The sequence below is a fragment of the Octopus sinensis genome, linkage group LG17 (assembly GCF_006345805.1).
Source record: "Octopus sinensis linkage group LG17, ASM634580v1, whole genome shotgun sequence".
NCBI classification, from domain to species: domain Eukaryota; kingdom Metazoa; phylum Mollusca; class Cephalopoda; order Octopoda; family Octopodidae; genus Octopus; species Octopus sinensis.
This window is the reverse complement of record NC_043013.1, coordinates 1400235-1420095: the sequence shown is the minus strand read 5'-3', so window position 1 is coordinate 1420095 and position 19861 is coordinate 1400235. Positions and strand designations below refer to the sequence as shown.

The 19861-nt window shown below is 37.1% G+C and overlaps 2 protein-coding genes across 6 annotated transcripts in view; one reads left to right on the top strand and one right to left on the bottom strand.

Moving 5' to 3' along the window:
- Positions 1–2110, bottom strand: part of LOC115220872 (zinc transporter ZIP6-like) — a 54133-nt gene extending 52023 nt beyond the window's left edge. The window contains exon 1 of the mRNA XM_029791055.2: positions 2044–2110. The gene's annotated coding sequence lies outside the window, so the exon portion shown is untranslated. The remainder of the gene's footprint in view (positions 1–2043) is intronic.
- The window catches only part of LOC115221001 (kallikrein 1-related peptidase b3-like), a 75069-nt gene continuing 55279 nt past the window's right edge, over positions 72–19861 (top strand). For 3 of the 5 annotated variants that reach the window (XM_036510261.1, XM_036510257.1, XM_036510260.1), the window contains exon 1: positions 72–830. Coding sequence is in view for 2 of the 5 variants with exons in the window: in XM_036510257.1 (XP_036366150.1) it covers positions 721–830 (110 nt within the window). In the remaining 3 variants the exon portion in view is untranslated. Of the gene's footprint in view, positions 831–7288; positions 7357–11362; positions 11366–17445; positions 17500–19861 lie in introns of those variants that run through there. The other 2 variants (XM_036510259.1, XM_036510258.1) reach the window with 2 other exon arrangements.

Genomic DNA, 19861 nt, shown 5'->3' with positions numbered 1-19861 from the left:
ATATATATATATATATATATATATATATATATATATATCCCTCTCGTTGTCTTTCTGTCTGTCTGTCTGTCTCAATTTACGAAAGGTCTCTTGTAAAGGATCCTTCTAACGAATACGCGCCACATCAACGACTGTCAACAAAAGAATTTCTATGCGGTCACTCGACTTGCTAGAAATAACAACCAATGCTGTTTTAGCTTAAGAAACACACTACTTCCGAAAAATAAAAAATAAATTGATTAGAGGTCAGAGGTAAAATACCTTTCACCATAAGTCTTCTCAATCGGGAGGTGATCCGGAGTTAAGGGACGACATTCCGGGTCTGCAGAAGTTAAATAAATTATACAGAAAGTTCATTTCGAACTCAAAAGAACAATGAGAAGCACAAACGTCTGCCTTCACATCAGCAAAACCTTCCCAGAGATACTTGTTTCGGTAAGCCGAACGTCTGCCTTCTTTCAACCAGCATTCAAACAATATTTGTTTGTTTTTCCTATGAATACTTAGGATTTCGTTTTCCAGTATATTCCGTTTTAAGATCCTTTAGTAACATTTGAAGATTTAGTCAAGGCCAGATTTAAACCATGGGGCACTTCAAGTTCGGTGGGCCCCTTATACGCAAGAATCTTAGAAAATTACCAAATTTAAATCTCAAACCCATTTGTTTCAAATAATTGAATTTGATGAGTTAGCAGAGAAAGTTTAAATAAATGGCTGAAAATGTCGCTTTATAGATTTTTCCAAATTCAAATTTGGTTTTCCACACATCCACTTGCCATGTTTGACTTTTCCTTCATTGTAAAAAGTACAATGAAGGTGGAAAGAGTAGGGTAAGATTTTTTTCCCCCTTTTAATGTGAGTTACAAATGTTTCAGAATGTGGAACACGATAAAATGACAGAAAATTAAGAAAAAGAAAAAAAGCTATTTTTGTGGTTGTTGCTGCTTCAAACGCATGATGAGTGTGTGAGAGAGAGAGAGAGAGAGAGAGAGAGAGAGAGAGAGAGAGAGAGAGAAGAGAGAGAGAGAGAGAGATAGGGGGAGAGAAAGAGAGAGAGTGAGAGAGAGAGGGGGTGGAGACACCAACACACAAAAGACATGGATTTTAAAAATTCTTCTTTTAAAACGGCTTCTTTTCCTCGTTTTACAATGCGTGGGGGGAAAGTGGGGGAAATCTCGACAAAAACAGTGAAATTCTGTAAGTCTGCTTTCTCAGTTTCCAGTAGGGGGAAGGGGCACAATGAGTTATGTTTACTGGATTTTTTGAGTTTGAAAAAAAAATATGTTTTACAAATGTTCACTACCTTGTCGAACGAATATCAGCTAAGCAAAGACCCTCTCTAAAGCAGTAAAACTTATAACATATTCAGAACACTATTTCAGAAAATTATCACTATTCACTTTGAGTATATAAGAGAAAATTTAGGCGGGGCAAATTGGGTAAGACACGATAAAATAAATGTGCCTTTTCAGTTTTCTAGAATTACTTTTGAAAAAAAGGCTCATACAAATAAACATCCTTAGACGTCAGAAAGATCATAAATGGAACCAAATTTGCAATATCTTGGTCAAATGAAAGGGGATCTTGGAAAAATAGCACTGCATTATCACCCTCTATAACTTCACGAAAAATTATCCAGATATTTTATTAGCCACACCACTTATAATCGGATCAAATTTGAGGAAAAATTTCTTGAAAATAACCTCTGTCAACTATATTTCAAACTCTCGATTTCAACTATACTGACCAATTTTTATTCTCAACTATGCAGCTGACCATTTCTTACTCCCAAAGATGATGCAATGGTGCAAAATGAGAGAAAATAACAAGAAATCAGAAATTATCCATTTTGACCCAGTTACTAATTTTGCCCCACTTCAATATAGTAATTCCAAATGTTTCTCAGAATGAGGAAAAATATAGGAAAAATTAAGAAAGAAAAAAGGTTCAGTTTAATGAAACATTTGAATGTAAAAAACCTGTTGAGAGATGTATTAATAATTTTATAATTAAAAATAAATTCAAAATGTTTTCTTTACTCACTTGCTTCATAAAATAAGACCAGTTTTCAATGCCTCGCTGAAATAAGTTTTCAACCAGAAATGTGTGTGTGTGTGTGTGTGTGTGTGTGTGTGTGTGTGTGTGGTGTGTGTGTGTGTGTGTGCGTGTGTGTGTGTGTGCGCCTTTAACTTCTATGGTCAACCGAAGGTCAAGCTCAGTCATCCATTGAACAAGACAAAAAGATTTTTTCAAACATTCTCTTTATATATTGTTGTATTTGGGGATGGTCATGTTGCCAGTTTAGCCAATAAAAACACACACACAATATATTTGCTGTTAATTTGCTTCAGCTTTATTTTATTTTTTACATTAATCGTATTTCGGCCAGAGTTCTTTCGTCACACTTCTGTGACCTCATCAGTGGTCCTTTGCTTTCTTCTGTCTTATTTGTGTCTTTCCTTACTAACGATCAGTCATTTTGTATTCCTATTGTATGTGTCTTTATTTGCGCATGCGTATAACCCTATGTGTGTCTATATTTAGTAAGTGCATGTGGTGGGGGGAGTGCCTGTATTATCTGTATCCCCTGTTTATACACGTTCGTGTAATTTGTTTTTATTTATTTTGTTCATGTGTTTATACCTACTTATTATTTTTTTCTATTATTTTTTTTGTATTTAATTTAATTAAATTTATTTTTAATCTTTAATTTTGTCAATGTATATAGTTATTTAATTCCATTTGTTTATCTGTGTATTGTATTATGTATTATGTTTAACACAACCTTAGTAGTTTCTGCCCTTGTAGACGTTTAAGAGAGATGGAGCGGATGGACCAGAGCCATACGGACCCCGCTAATGTTTATCAGGTAAAGAAAATGATCGCACATGCACTAGGAGCTAGTACAAGAGAACAATGACACACATAAATACATACATTTCTAGGAGTGTTCTATTGTTTCCCTTTTCTCTGTTGTCCCAAAAGCAGCTACGATTCCCTTGGGTATTTCAATTTAATTGCTGTCTCTAAAGTGGAAACATCAATGGGTTTTTTTTCTTTTTTTTTTTTGTCAATATATTTTTAATGTCTACAAACGGGTAATGTAAGTGCACAACCTAATCGGTTATTCTTCTGCACAGAAAAATGAAAGAAACTGCCCCAGTATGTGTCATGGCTTGCTGGGTAGTCTTCAGCGAACAAACACAGCTTCTATCCACCCTTCTACAACCTACAAGTAGAACTTCATAGCAAATACTATTAAAATTATTCACAGAATAATATTTAGTTGTAATAGCGAAAATAATTTGCCGACAGAATGTTCGCCAGTAGCGTGATTAAATACTTAATAAAAATGTAAAGGAAATGTTGGGTCGGCCTTAAACTCAATCCAGGAAAATGTAGAACATAAAGGAATAATCCTTTCTGCTTTAGGCACAAGACCTGAAATTTGTGGGGAGGGGACTAGTCGATTATATCGACCCCAGTGTTTCACTGGTACTTAATTTATCGTTCCAGAAAGGATGAAAGGCAAAGTCGACCTCGGTGGAATTTGAACTCAGAACACTAAGGAATAAGGCCAACAAGTTTGTGTGAGAATCGGCAAGAACGAGGTCGAAGATATCAAAGAATTTATTTACTTCAGGGCGACAGTCAAGGAAGACAGAGGAGCAACGAAGAATGAAAAGAACGGAATATCCAAAGCCTGGAGAGCATTCCACAACCTAATAAAGGTATGAAGAAGCAAAAGTAGAGACGGCAAAATGAAGCTGAAGTTGTTGAAGAAATTCGTGTGACCAGAATTATTCTATGGATGTGAAAACTAGGAAGCGACAAAAATGGAAGAAAAACAACAGACAGCTTTCAATTCAAATGTTTAAGAAGAATACTTGACATCAAGTAGCTGCAAAGAGTCTGAAATGACACAGTTGAGACGACAGCAGACATCAACAGGATTTGTGACGAATTAAGATGTGGATGCTGGAACTGGATTGAACACATCTTCAGACAAGATCGAGAAAGGGATTGCATGGTGGCACTAAAGTGAAAGCCTGAGGGGAAGAGAGCAGCAGGGCATCTTATAATCACATGGCGAAGAACCAATGGTAAGGAAAGGAGATGAGAAAGGTGAAGTTGCAATGAGACCAGAACAATAACAGAAAACAGAGCTGCTTGGAGAGATCGTGCTGTGGCCTTATGTACCTCATGACACGGAGAGAACTAAATAAAGGAAATATGCATTTCTTATGGATGAATAACGAGCTTCAGACAATTTTCACGGTATATATATCACGGTTTACTTTGAACATTTTTGACAAAATTTTGCATTTTAGAAGTTACTTCGTGTTAAAGTTGTCGTATTTGGGTAATTTTAACCAGTCAACGACGTGTATTGAGTTGAAAGCTACTGCTGTTCAATCTGTTTAGTTAAAAAAATTAATTAAAAAATCTGTGATCCAAACTGAACTGATCCTACATGTGAATGTATCTATCTATCTATCTATCTATCTATCTATCTATCTATCTATCTATCTATCTATAGATAGATAGATAGATAGATAGATAGATAGATAGATAGATAGATAGACAAATATTAGATAGATAGATAGATAGATAGATAGATAATAGATAGATAGATAGATAGATAGATAGATAGATAGATAGATAGATAGATAGATAGATAGATAGATAGATAGATACATTCACATGTAGGATCAGTTCAGTTTGGATCACAGATTTTTTAATTAATTTTTTTAACTAAACAGATTGAACAGCAGTAGCTTTCAACTCAATACACGTCGTTGACTGGTTAAAATTACCCAAATACGACAACTTTAACACGAAGTAACTTCTAAAATGCAAAATTTTGTCAAAAATGTTCAAAGTAAACCGTGATATATAAAAAAGATTTGATCTGTGAGCCAAACTGAACAGATCCCCCATGTATATGCATATGTATGCCTAAATCTGTATACATGTAAACATATCCAAGCATATAAATATATAAATATATACATATTCACACGCACATACATACACACAAGTGTATGTATAAACACACATACACACACAAGATTTATTTACATCTGTTAATTCTAACAACTTAAACGATAAAAACTAGTTTAACTACATAGAATTTAAATACACGCTACATTAACTTTACTGACAATATATTTAAATTTTAATATACGTCGGCCAGCCATAGAAATATTTCATAAATGGCAATATTTATATTCAAATTAACAGAAACATATATAATGAGAAAGAGAGAGAAAAGAAAAGGAAGGAGAGGTAGACGGATATATGCATAGATTTATATTTGTGTGTGTGCGGTCCATGCGTGACGAACTTCAGCCAAATTTCGCTCTCTCTCTCTTTCTCTCTCTCTCTCTCTCTCTCTCTCTCTCTCTCTCTCTCTCTCTCTCTCTCTCTCTTTCTCTCTTTCTCTCTCTGGCGTGCCGACCTGTGCAAGGAGGAAGCGCTCCGTCAACTTCGGAACCCCATATTATATCACTTCCTCTCCTCCGATCCCTCTCCCTCCCACCAGCAGCGTGTGTCCTCCACCATCTATGACCTCGCTCATCTTCTACCCTACATGCTACCGCTACCAACCTCATCGTCCGAACTCTCTCCCCCGTACCTCCACCATCTATTTCCTTCCCAAAATCTACAAGCCTGATAACCCCAGCTATCCTTTTGTTTCCGTTGGTAACTGCCCCACAGAACTCATTTCCAAATATTTCGACTTCAGTCCTTTCCCCTTTAGTCGCTGCACCCCCGTCTCATATATATGACACCAACCACGCCCTTCGCCTCTTCAATTCCTTCACCTTCCCTCCCGGCCCTTCACGCCTCCTTTTCATCATGGACATAAAATCCTTGTACACTGTGATCCCCCACAACGACGGCCTCTTAGCCCTTCAATACTTCCTCGACCGTCACCCCGACCCTACATCATCGTCTCCACACTTCTCCGCCTAGCAGAACTCGTCCTCGTGCTCAGCTGCTTTACGTTCACAGCAGAGATTTACCAGCAACGTCTGACGTCACTATGGAAACGAGAACGGGTCTCAATTTTGCCAACTTATTTGTTGGTTACGTTGAGGCCCAAATCTTCTCACACTAATTGGAATATATTAAAAGAAAATACTTAGTGTAGCGTAGGTGAGTAAACAAAGAATCGCACAAATTGTATGGAAAACGAAACTCGGGAGGCGTTGTCTTGCAATTACTGTATCATATACAGTACCGTTTCTACTTCACAAATTTTCATCTACCGTGGGTTTATTTTTGAAATGCAATACTCGCAATAGTCGAAGGATTACTGTATATCTCGATTTTGCAGAGGCCTTTGGTAAGGATGAACATGGCTGATATGTCACAGTGGTAGGATGAACAAAGGGAGCTGTCTTAGGATTGCTGTTGTTTGTGGTGGCTCTTTCAGATATGCCGCCTGCTACACAAGTATTTTTCGATGTTGTTATTATTATTATTATTATTATTATCATTATTATTATTATTATTATTATTATTATTATTATTATTATTATTATTATTATCATTATTATTATCATTATTATTATTATTATTATTATTATTATTATTATTATTATTATTATTATTATTATTATTATTATTATTATTATTATTATTATTATAACCACAACGCCATACGTCTCTACAATACAGGATGCTTTCGCATTGATACTTCAACAGATTTTGCTACTTCAATAGATTTTGCTTTTCTCCACCAGCTATCTGTGCATCACCACTGTCCAGATCCCTCAGGCATTGCCGCCACTTTTCTTCCTGTCACATTCACTGTCGCTTATCTTCCAGATCACGAAAGAAACCATTTATCTTATCCCTATCCCTAAGAACTGTAACTTCACTTTTCTGAGATTCCTTCTCTGCTGGCGCTTTTCTGGAAAAATTGATCTGGAAATGTTCGCGCTACACATCAACTGCGTCAGACTCACAAGCCCGGGAGAGTCTCGAAAGGTCTAAAGGAAATTATCCTCCTCCCCACAAGTTTAAAGTGTACATAGGAGACATAGGTGATTCTGATTTTCGTGTGGGTGCAAGTTCTTTTACGATGTTATACATGTTACACTCTCATTTCTCCATTCCTATAAAATTGCGGTTCTTTGGAACGTTCGAAACAGCTCGACTACTCCACAATACAACAACTACTTTTTATAGTTGCTGGTCTAGTTATTTACTAATTGTGTCACTGGATATAAATAAATAATATTTTATATGTTTTGTTCATCCTACTAAATCTATAACATAAATCTCTCGATTGAGGGCCGATTCAGGGAAAGACGTTTCAATCCGGAGAAGCTGTGGAATGAAAAGGTCAGTCAGCCTTATACAATACTCTACACAATTCATATTTCAATTTTAACTTCATTGGATGCTTGAAGTATTTCAATACAGTGCTGCATTTCGTTATGATAGCTCTATTCTCGATACAACTACGTTTATCATATATATGGGTCACTTTGTACCTTCGCATAATATTACTGAAGTACAATACTCTTCCCGTCATAATCCACTCCTTAGTTACTTTGTAACTTTGTAAACAACTTCACGCTTGGTCGAGTATTTTGTTCGTTGCTAAGAATAGTCTGCCTATTGCTTTGTAATTTTGTGAACATTTCACACTTAATTTGATATTTATGTTATTATTCTTTCAAGTGTATCCGAAACATGATAAGATCGGCATTTCGTCTGTCCTTACATCCTAATTCGAAATTCTGCCACGGTCGACTTTGCCTTCCATCTTTTCGGTGTCGATGAAATAAATACCAGTTATACACTGGGGTCGATGTAATCGACTAGCACCCCCTTCCCTAAAGTTTCAGGCTTTGTGCCTATAGTAGAAAAGATTATTTCAAAGCAGGGATGTGCTGCCTGGGTAGGCAAGGTATGCATAAAATAAATCGATAGCAACATTTTCCTCTCACGGCAAAATATTCCCCTAATTAAATAAAATTTTAAAGGTTACTCTGATTAATCTGCATAAAATGCAAAATGTTTTTATTTATTTAATTTTATATATTTATTTAATTTTATATATATATATATTTTTGTAGATTAGGTCGGCATAATTCGCCCCTGCTTTTCAATCTCAGTATTAAAGATATGCGTAGAATTGCTGCGTACATTTCTACAGCACCATTTTCTTTAAGTGCTATAAAGGTAGAAATAGATCTGCTTTCAACTCAGTCGCTGTGTTTTGCTTATTTTTTGTGTGTTTTATTACATGAAGGTCGTCAACTGCCTACCCTGAGTAATTACTGATGGCATGTGCCTGTTACAAAGATGTCATCAGCCGGCCAGCTGGTAGAATCTTTAGCTCACCGGACAAAATACTTAACGACATATCGTCCATCTTTACGATACGAGTTCAAATTCCGCCGAGGTCGACTTTGCTTTTCATCCTTCCGGAGTCGATAAAATAAAAGCCAGTCGATGAGGTCGATATAATCGACTAGACCCCTCTCCCAAAATTCCAGGGGTTATTACAACGGTTGTGAAGTTTTTAAATAGCCAGTTCTATATGTCTCACAACCAAATCTTTAGGCTACAGAATCCTTGTTTCACTGAAAACCCACAAACCAACGAGAATGTCTGTAGGCAGACGCGCGAGTGGAGTGGACGTCACTGTTAAATTTCCTTCCAATCGAATTCTATCTTTCAAACAGAAAGGACTCATTAATATAGTCCTACAACCCGCTAAAAAGAATTCAAAATATTAATGGAACATGTTTGATGCTACTTTTGCTCGATCGGGCATGAGCTGAGCTTAAACAGCAACAACAACAACATGGTGAGCCAAAAAGCTCTCCGCATTCTCTTGACCTTCTGGACTCAGAAGTTAAATCTGCCCAAATCAACACCTAGAGTCTTAGCAAAAAAAAAAAAAAAGGTACTAATGTACTAGTGTTGCACTAACATTGCCTTACATCACGTGTACTCAGTGAGTCAACATGGAGCTAAACAATCTGGAAAACAGGAAGTCTGCTGCATAACTGCGTCGCTGACAACAACTAACTTTAAGGAACAGAAATCAATCGGATGTAAATTTTTGGTATATGCATGTGTCCGTGTGTGTGTGTGTGTGTGTGTGTGTGTGTGTGTGTGTGTGCGTGCGCGCGTGTGTGTGTGTGTGTGTATAGGCGAAGGAGTGGCTGTGTGGGAAGTAGTTTGATCGGGTGTCTCTACATTGTATAGTCTCTACTATACAATGTGTGCATTGTATATATGTATATTGTAGGTGTGCTATATATACATGAATACATGTATATGCGTTGCGTGTATATATATGTATGCATTGTATATGTATGTTATGTGTGTGTGTGTCTATATATATTATATGTATGCGTACGTGTATGTGTATGCATTGTATGTATGTATATTGTGTGTATATGTGGTATATCTATGTATGTGTATGTAAACACTATTTATATGTATATATGTATATATGTATATGCATTGTCTATATATATATATTATATGTATGTATTGCGTATGTATATTGCATGCATATATTGTGTATGTGTATTATATACATGCTGTGTATGTGTATATATATGCTAGGTGTATTTGTGTGATATTTATATTATGTATATATGTGTGCGTGTGTTGTGTGTGTGTGTTAGTGTGTGTGTGTGTTGTGTGTGTATGTGTTATATATGTGTGTATATTATATATAAATACATGTTATATTTGTGTGCTGTGTGTATATATTATATATGTGGGTGCGTTGTGTGTGTGTGAGTGTTCTGTGTGTGTGTGTGTGTGTGTGTGTGTGTGTGTTGTGTGTATGTGGTGTGTGTTTGTATACTATGTGTGTGTGTGTTGTTGTTGTTGTGGGTGTGTATATATGTGTGTGACAAACAGACGCTGTCTGACCAGCAGGCACACGGACACATCTATTCACACCCGCATACTCACCTCCCAATAACCCCAAAATCACTGATGCTTGAAGGGGAAGTATAAACCAAACTGGGTACACATCTTTTTTTCTCTCAATTCAACTTTTCTGCTGAAACAAACAGGTCAGTAAAAAACAAATTCTCGCCTTCGATTCAAAATATTCTGAGATGTCTAAAATATCCATTTTAATTTTCTCTGTCAATATTACAAGCTTTCTCACCAAACTATTACACTTCCTTATGTCTTTAACATGTCCTTTCTACCAAAGACTGTATATATATACATGTAATGTGACAATTTGCGACACAACCAATAATTAACGCAAACAAATTTCCAATAATATATTGTTTTATTCTTTTCTGCCAATTTTTACAAAATTCTCATCACACTATTGAACTTTTTTATACTATTTTATACATGTAATGTGACAATTATGTATAAAAAAACATTTTTGAATTCATAATATTCAATGTGACAATTATGTAAAAAACTTTTTTTGAACCCATAATATTCAATGTTACTTTTGACAATTTTACCAAAGAGTGTGAAACGGTTAAGTAAATAAACATCGTTTAAATTGCATTTTCAAACCTTTTTTTCAATATATATATATATATATATATACGATAAGCTTCTTTCAGTTTCTGTCTACCAAATCCTCTCACAAGGCGTTGGTTGGCCCGAGGCTATAAAAGACATTTGCCCAAGGTACCACGCAGTGGGACTGAACCCGGAATCATGTGTTTGGTAAGCAATCTATTTTATTTTATCGAATTTGCCATAAAGGCAGTACATAGAGTAAGGTAGCTTGCGGGCTGGACACGGGCATTAATGAGGTGAATGATAATGATACAAGGATGATAAGGATGGGAGAAGACGAAAAGCGTCCGCCGACTTTTGCTCCTCTAAAACATTGTTCTTTTTTTAAAAAATACTGAATGAGGTATTAACCCTCTTACAATTTTTACACTTTATGGACTAAAAAGTCCACTACAATTGAAAACAATTTAATAGGCGATAAGCCTGTTACATAAATGAGCCCTTAATAAACTTTCTTGCCTCCTGCAGGCATTCCAGGAACCGCAAGTTGGGGGCCCATAAACATGTTCTGTATTCTTTCTTTGAGAAGGAGTCCATTATATGGTAGAGGTTCCTTTCTTCCAGTACCCGAGCAGCCACTCTGGAATACAAGTCGAGTCTATCAGGTCCCGACTATCAAAGGAACTTTCTATATAATTCTCTATAGCCCCTCCCCTGAGATAGAAAATCACATGTTCTTCAACATTTCTACTGGGAGGGGGTCTTCTTCCAGTGGATCACGTTCCACCGAATGGGTTTCGGAACATGCCACCGGTGCACCAGCAACCGCCGGCGATGCGTCGTTTTTCCTTTTCCTTTTTTTCTTTTTGTTTACGACGAGAAGGTGGAGTTCTTCCGTCATATTCGGAAATCCCTCCTTACCTCCCGCCGCCTCAGGATCCATTGGTGTGCAACCATTGTTGTCCACCTTTCTTTTTTTTCCTTTTGTTTTCGGGGAGTTTACCTCCCCCTCGACTTTCTCTACCTCTCCCTCCGCTAGAGATTCAGGAACCTCTCTTGGGAGGACAGGGAGATCTATTAACTGCTCCAGTACCCTTGCTTGGTTCTTGGAGCAGTTCTTCTTTATGTGGCCCGATTCCAGGTGACACTTGGGGGGGGGCGTCCCTCAAGGATCACCGGATACCTAGAACCGGCCATCTTTAAGAAATCTGGAAAAGCCAGATCTTTGGCTGATGGGTCCATAGGGTCAAAATTGCTTTCGACCCCACCCAATCAGCCACAGGAAGCATTTTAACATTTAAGAGCCTGGTTCCGCTGCCACCCAGACCCCGGCGGATAGTGTCCTCTGGGTGTGTCAGCCCACACACCCAGACACTTGTCAATTTCTTCCCACGATATGTGGGGAGAAACAAAAATTTTTTTCTCTTCCAGCGGTTGGTTAGCAAAAATGTGAGCCTCCTCAGGGGTGTCAAATAGCACCCACACTGTTGCAAATTTTACAACCCTTGCAATAAACTTGATAGTTGGCTGGTATTCTGCCAACTCTTTCTCTATCTCGACCTGAGGGAACACAGTGATGGTGTCGAGGGACTTGGAATATGTCCTCAACACCACCGTTCTCTCATTACGGTCCTTTATCCACTGCTTAGGGGGTAAAATTTCCCACTCCAGCACAGTACCCTTCTCTGTTGCCATACTTGCAAAAACATAGAAAGTCTCCAAAAAAGGTTCAACACAAAGTTCAGAAAAGTTCAATAAAAACACAAAAAAGAACAGAAAGACAGAGCAGAGAATGGGAACGAAGGAAGAGAGTTCAATTCACGGCAACACAATTCCGCCACTCTGGTAATCCACAAGAATAAAGGTACTCTAGTTCACCTTCGCAGCACACAAATTAATTCTTGCTGTCCTCGTACTCCTTGCCTGTGGTAATTCCAATGGAACTTCCAGTCACACGAATACAGTCACACAAGTAGAATTTTCACAAAAGAAAATTTGTGGAGGGGATACGCCTCCTCAAAAGCACAATTCTCACTGCAAAGTGAGGCTTTTCGCACGACCACAGGCAGGCAAATGTCTGGAGCAGAGTGGAGATTGTTGCTCAACAAAAATTATTAAATACAGAGCAACAAACTCCACTAAGCCCCCCAAAATAAAACAAACGCCTACCTGTAGTCGAGCTTCAAACGTACAATATTTCACGTCGAAAGACGTGACTTAAGCAGCACGAACTCTTCAGTTGTAAGGTAAGCAAGCTACTTACCACACAGCCACACCTGCGCCTATTTAAAAAAAAAACTTAGGGCAAACAGCATGCTTTACGTTTTCTCTTTATTACGTTCATAGTGTTTGTGTCATCTGAATAATGCCTCGCAGTTGACACTTATTTCTCATTTAAGCACAACGTTTCAAAATTTTAAGGTGTGGCTAGGCAGTAAGAAGATTGAAACAACATGGTTCCACGTTCAGTCTCACTGCGTGGCTCCTTTGGCTATCGTTTCCCACGATAGCTTTGGCCCGACCAAAGCCTTGCGAGTGGATTTGGTAGACGGAAGCTGAAAGAAGCTCGTCATATGAGTGTGTGCATGTGTGTGTACATGTGTGTGCGTGTATGTGAGTGCGCATGCATGCGTGTATGAGTACGTGTGTTTGTGTTTGTCCCCCTCCACCGTTTTACAACTGGTGTGGATGCGTTTACGTCTTCGTAATATAGCGGTTCAGCAAAAGGGTCCGATAAAATAAGTACAAGGCTTAAAAAGTAAATACTAGGGTCGATTCGTTTGTCTAAAATTCAAGGTGGTGCTCCAGCATGGCCACGATCTAATGATGACTGAAGCGAGTAAAAGGGGGAAAGGAGTGGATCACTATTTTTAAATCTCACAACATGAGATATTCAGCAACAATACTTTGTAGTAAAGATTGTTTGTCAACATAACATGGCAGTCCTGGTTTAGGACGAATGTTGCTGTAATTTAGCCCCAGAAGACATCGTCTCCAGCTGGCTATATGACACGATCTGTGTCCTTATATATTTTGAGCAAGATTGTGTCGTATAGCCAGCAGGAGACAATGTCTCCTGGGGCTAAATTACAGCAACACTCGTCCTAAACCAGGACTGCTATGTTATGTTGGCAAACAATCTTTACCCCAAGAGTGGATCAGTTGCTACCACTGACTCCAGTACTTGTCTGGTTCTTCCTTTTCTCGACCCCGAAACGATGAAAGGTAAAATGACCGCAAGTGATTTGAGCAGAGAAGGCAAAGAGATGGAACAAATGTCGCAATAACAATAAAAATAATCCTTTTTGTCAAGGGCGCAAGGCCTCGAATTAGGGGAGAAGGGTTTACTCGATTGCACTGACCCCAGTATTCAACTGGTACGTATTTTATCGATCCCGGAAAGGATGAAAGGAAAAATTGAGTTCGGCAGAATTTGAACTCAGAACGTAAGGACTGACGAAATGCCGATAAACATTTCGCCCTTCATGATAACGATTCTACCTCCTCACTGCCTTAACAACAACATTAATAATAATCATTCCTACTGGAAGCACAAGGCCTCAAATTTGGAAAAAGGAATTAAGTCGATTACATCGACCCCATTGCGTAGCTAGTACTTATTTAATCGACCCCGAAAGGATGAAAGGCAAAGTCGATCCGGCGGAATTTGAACTCAGAACGTAGCAGCAGATGAAATACCTATTTCAATTCCTTTATTACCTACAAGGGGCTAAACATAGAGGAGACAAACAAGGACAGACAAAGGGATTAGGTAGATTACATCGACCCCAGTGCGTAACTGGTACTTAATTTATGGACCCCGAAAGGATGAAAGACAAAGTCAACATCGGCGGAATTTGAACTCAGAACGTAACGGCAGACGAAATACGGCTACGCATTTCGCCCGGCGTGCTAACGTTTCTGCCAGTTCGCCACCTTCATATAATAATAATAATTCCTCAGTGGCTCACGTGGCATTTGATCTCAACTGGTTGGAAGTGTTATCATGTGCATATTTTGTCTTGGTCTAAAAGCTGGGCTGCAGCAAATATTCTGCTCAATACCAGGGATTTATTTGCTTGTCAGTTGAGCATGTCCCTTAGTAGCTAACGATATGTGCAGCTCTGATAAAGAGCAAGAATAATGTAGGAGCATGATATTCATGTGCTGAGAGGAATCCTTGGGATTTGAATGTTTCATCCCTCAAAACGTGGGTGTTTCATTAATCATCCTTAAACAAACCTTATTCAGGGACTTTTTGAGTGAGATGGGTTACTAGACCTGAAGATATTTCTAACTGCAAGGTCATACGCTGTTTATTTTCATATGGGATCACCATGTCGCGCACACATGGTTGTGATGCATGTGCCCAGTGTACCCTTATCAGACGGGTAATCATAATAGGTATATTGGGCTATGTATATTTGTACCCCAGTGTCACCTTGATGGCATGCGCTGCTCTCTCACTTAATAATAATTGTTGTCATAGGTGCCCTAGGAATGGTAGCAAAAGGGGCTGATTCCTACCTATTTCAAATACCAGGAAACCCCAAAATGGCAGAAATTCAAAAGGTAGTGCTCATGGGAACTGCCCATGTCCTACATAAATTACTGTCTATGTAATCTCAAATTTTAAAACAAACTCATAATTTTCTTACGTTTTCTTGAACATTCTCTAGAACAACACTATATGCAAAACCAAATGTATGACACCTTAGGTATTACACCAACATGAACTTCTAACTCGTTGTCTCTTGCGGTCTCTGGGTAAGACTTGGAATCAAATTGTACAAATACAAAGCAAAAGCCAAAACATAATAATAATACGATTAATGTAAAAAACAAAAAGCTGAAGCAACATAACACCAAATATATAGTGCGTGTGTTTTTATTGGCTAAACTGGCAACATGACCATCCCCAAATGCAACAACAACAACAACAACAACAATAATAATAATAATAATAATAACAACAACAACAACAACAGACAAAGCAAAATCCCAACAATGGCTGAGAAGCTCAGGATTCAAAGCAGAGACTGAAGGATTTTTAATTGCAGCACAAGATCAAAGCCTTCCCACCATAAATTACCAAAAACATGTAATGAAAAGAAATGCAAGTAACGGCAGAATATGGGTGATGGAGAAGAAACAATAAATCATACTGACAGACAAGTCCTGATTAAGAAGGAATATATTCACAGACACGACAGAGTTGGGAACTATATGCACTGGAAGCTATACCAACACTATGGAATAACACAAGAAACAAAATTATATAAGCAAACCTCAGAAAAGGTCACAGAAAATGAGAAAACAACCATCCTCTGGGGTATGCCAATGCACACAGATAGAGAAATTAAGAGCATTAGGCTGGATATCGTTGTCAGAGATCACGAAGGAAAAAAACTCTTTCTAATCGATGTATCAATACCAATAGATGACAGTATTTCTCTAAAAGAAACGGAAAAACTTTCAAAATACCAAGATCTGGAAATAGAGGTAACTCGAATGTGGAGCCTAAAAACAGAAACAATACCTATTATAGTAGGCGCATTAGTTATGATAAAAAAACATTCATAACAAAATCACTAGGTCTTACAAGTATATATAACATACAGAACATAGCTGTAGTAGGCGCCGCACACATGCTACGTAAAACACTTTCAATACAGTGAAAATAAGAGCACCACAACAAACCACAGTACATACCCAAGGCGCACAGAACTGCGCTCGGTAGTGAAGTGAAAGCACATGATAAAAACAAGACTACCCAATGATGATGATGATGATGATGATGATGATGATGATAATAATAATAATAATAATAATAATAGTAATAATAATAATAATAATAATAATAGTAATAATAATAATAATAATAATAATTTTTTTTAGACATCCACTAGTACAACACCAAAAACAAAAACAACTAAATATATGGCACACTAGGCATAACAACAACGTGAACTTCCAACCTGTTGTCTCTTGAGGTCTCTGGGTGAGACTTGGAGCCAACTTGTACAAATATAAAGAAAAAGTCAAACATATAATAATAATAATAATAATAATAATAATAATAATAATAATAATAATAATAATAATAATAATAATAATAATAATAATAATGGTTTCCAGTTAAGGCACAAGGCCAGAAATTTTGAGAGAGGGAACCAGTTGATTATATCGACCACAGTACAATTTCCCTAAAGACATAAAAACCGGAAATTCTCCAAAAAACAGTTTGTTTCTTAAAGACGTCTGTCAAGGCTTGGCTTCCCCAACGGAAAAACATTAAACGAGCTTTTTAATAAAACGCTAGCTTTATTCTGTTATTGGATGAAAGTATAATTGATTAACTGGATCACAGTCCCATGATATTATTCATTTTATAGAAGCCAGAGGGACGGAAGGTAAAACTGCCAAGGCAAGGAATGAATTCGGTAACGTAGAAAAAAATGAAGTGAATTGACCCAACTCTGTCGTTTAGTGTCCATCTGTTGAATTAACCTGTTATTGATCGACAAGGTCAGAATAATGTTCATACCAGTTCAATTACGTTAGAGATGATTCGTGTATTTTCTTCACCATCTGTGGACTGGTCACATCTCTAATCACCATTATACAGTGCATAAGAAAAGAAAAGAAAAATTTAAATAAGAAATAAATCATTGGAAAATGTACACACGTCTTTCTTCATATTTTATCTCTTTCTTTCTTTTTGTATCCATCAATAATTGGTGATTCAATACTCGTGTTATGAATATGTAAAAGAAAAGACACCTGCACACATGAAATAGTCGATGTTTAAATAGGATTTCACTTTTTTATGAGTTTAATAACAGAAAGTTACCAGTCGTTTTAATTACTTACAAATAATATAAAACTATCATACAAGATTACTTGAAAAATCCTTATCGATGTTATCTTAAACGAGCTCTTTAATACTGTGACTTTCTCTAGTATTACGATTTAACAGAGAAGACTGCTGACAGCTTGAAAGACAACTGAGATAAGGTAAGATGTGGTCATTTTGCAATTAAGATGATGCGTGTCTCAATGGGTATGTGATTGGTGGCTTTGGGGATTTTTGCCCTTTTTTTCTATTATGTCTTAATATACTTTCTTGAGAGACGTCTTGTGTTAGAAATCAATATTTTTCTGATGACTCGTAGACCCGATATTTTAATCCTAGTTATAATTCGTTTACAACTGCTAATGCTTTGCCGTATATAACTAAAGCATTAGGCATCTGAAATAAATCAATATATTTTCCTAAGATATAACCCTTTATCTGTGCAGAGCAGCGAAATTAAAGGAAACATTACGTTTATTATGGAGGAGAAGAGAAAATACCACAACGTATAAGATAGAACACTATTCGTTATTGAAAATTGTTAAAGAGAATATCAGCTTTGATCGAAAATCACAAGAAAAAGTAAATTAGTGGGTTTTAGTTCAACCTGGGTCCAGCAGCATCAAAATTACTCATTTGAGATATTTATATAATTTACTTATGTTTAGGATTTCAATTTCTTTTTCGTAAGCTCTACCCACAAGAATGACTAGGTTAAACAACAGTCAATTCTCCCTCAAGGTTTGGTTTTATTTTTTTGTTGTTTTTTTTTCTATTGTCATAAAAAGTGGAAGAGTACATTAGAGAATGTAGTCCTAGGTTACTAAAAGAACCAAGTTATTTTGGCTGAAATGCTTTTCATCATAGATCTTCTCAATCAGAATGAAGATGTCGCTAAATGACATGTTATCCAGTTTTTCAATTCTACAGATGAATTCAATGTTTTTCATTGGTGATTTACTTTCATCAAGATTTATAATTCGTGTACGAAATATATATTCCTTTTTAATATAGGCACAATGCCTGAAAATTTGAGGGAGGGGGCCAGTCGATTACATCAACTCTGATGCTTACCTAACGCTAATTATATCGTCCTCAGCAGAATTTGATCTCAAAACGTAAATAGCCGGAAGAAATGCCGCTAAGCATTTTGACCACTAATCCGATGATTCTTCGATTTCGCTGCCCTTCATGTAGGAAACCTATATTGGTTTCAAAAATTGGCACAAGGCCTGCAACTACGGGGGAGGAGGGAGAAGCTAGTCGATTACATCAACCTCAGTATTCAACTGGTACTTATTTTATCGATCCCAAAACGATAAAAAGCATCCGTAAATAACCGGAAGTAATGCCGCTAAAGGTTTTGCCCATCGTTCCTACGATTCTGCGAATTCGCCGCCCTTCATAAAGAAAAAATATATTGTCAATGTTCGTGTTTGGTGGAATTACTATTAAGAAATGTATTTATAGTCTTCTTACACTCTCATATATTAGAATTACAATAACTGGTAGATAGGTGGGATTAGAATTATTAGCGTTTAATTGCTGATACTGTTCCTGTTTAGCCTCTGCTTGGGCACATCTAACAGAAAAAATATTCCAACCATGACTATCCTGAGTTTGTTTTTACATCTAACACATTGCTCGATGTATTCTTTATTCAAAACGTTAAGATAGAATCTAAGGGAAAATTAGCTACTCTTCCTAACATTTCGAGCGCATTCAGCTCAGTTTTCAAGGCTTAGAAACAATCGCTTTTCATCCAAAACTAAAGAGAACGTAGTAACACTGATTATTTATATTGATGATAGAGCTATGGGAAAATACATCAGGGGGCGTTCTGCACGTTAAGTACATATATCAAGTTGATATATACATACATACGTACGTACGTACAAACATACATACATACATACATACATACATACATACATACATACATACATACATACATACATACATACATACATACATACATACACATGACAAATGAGTTGAATATGCTTTGCTAAACACCAGATGTCTCCAGAAAGGCATACTAGTGTGTTTGGTTGCACTCGGGCACAATTAGAGAAATGGTTAAGTGAACAGGATCGAAGAGTTCCCGACTTAACCTACCCAGAAATTTTTCGTCTACCTATTTAAATTATAGCTTGTTTTAATTATTGACTTTAATCGTACTTGTTGATTTTTTTCTGCGTCAATATTGGTGTATATACATACATATATACATATATGTGTATGTGCACGTGCGTGCGTGGATGCATGTGTATATAGGCGTATATATATATATATATATATATATATATATATATATATATATATATCCTTGTTTCGGCGCACGCACGCACACATGTATATATACGTATGTTTATACACATGCATGCGCCTGTGGGCTCAGGGCTGGCTGCGTAGGCGCAGGAGTAGCTGTGTGGTAAGTAGCTTGCTTACCAACCACATGGTTCCAGTTTCTATAGGAGCTTCTCTAGGAGCTCTACCGTTTCAATCCCCGTCAGCCATTTG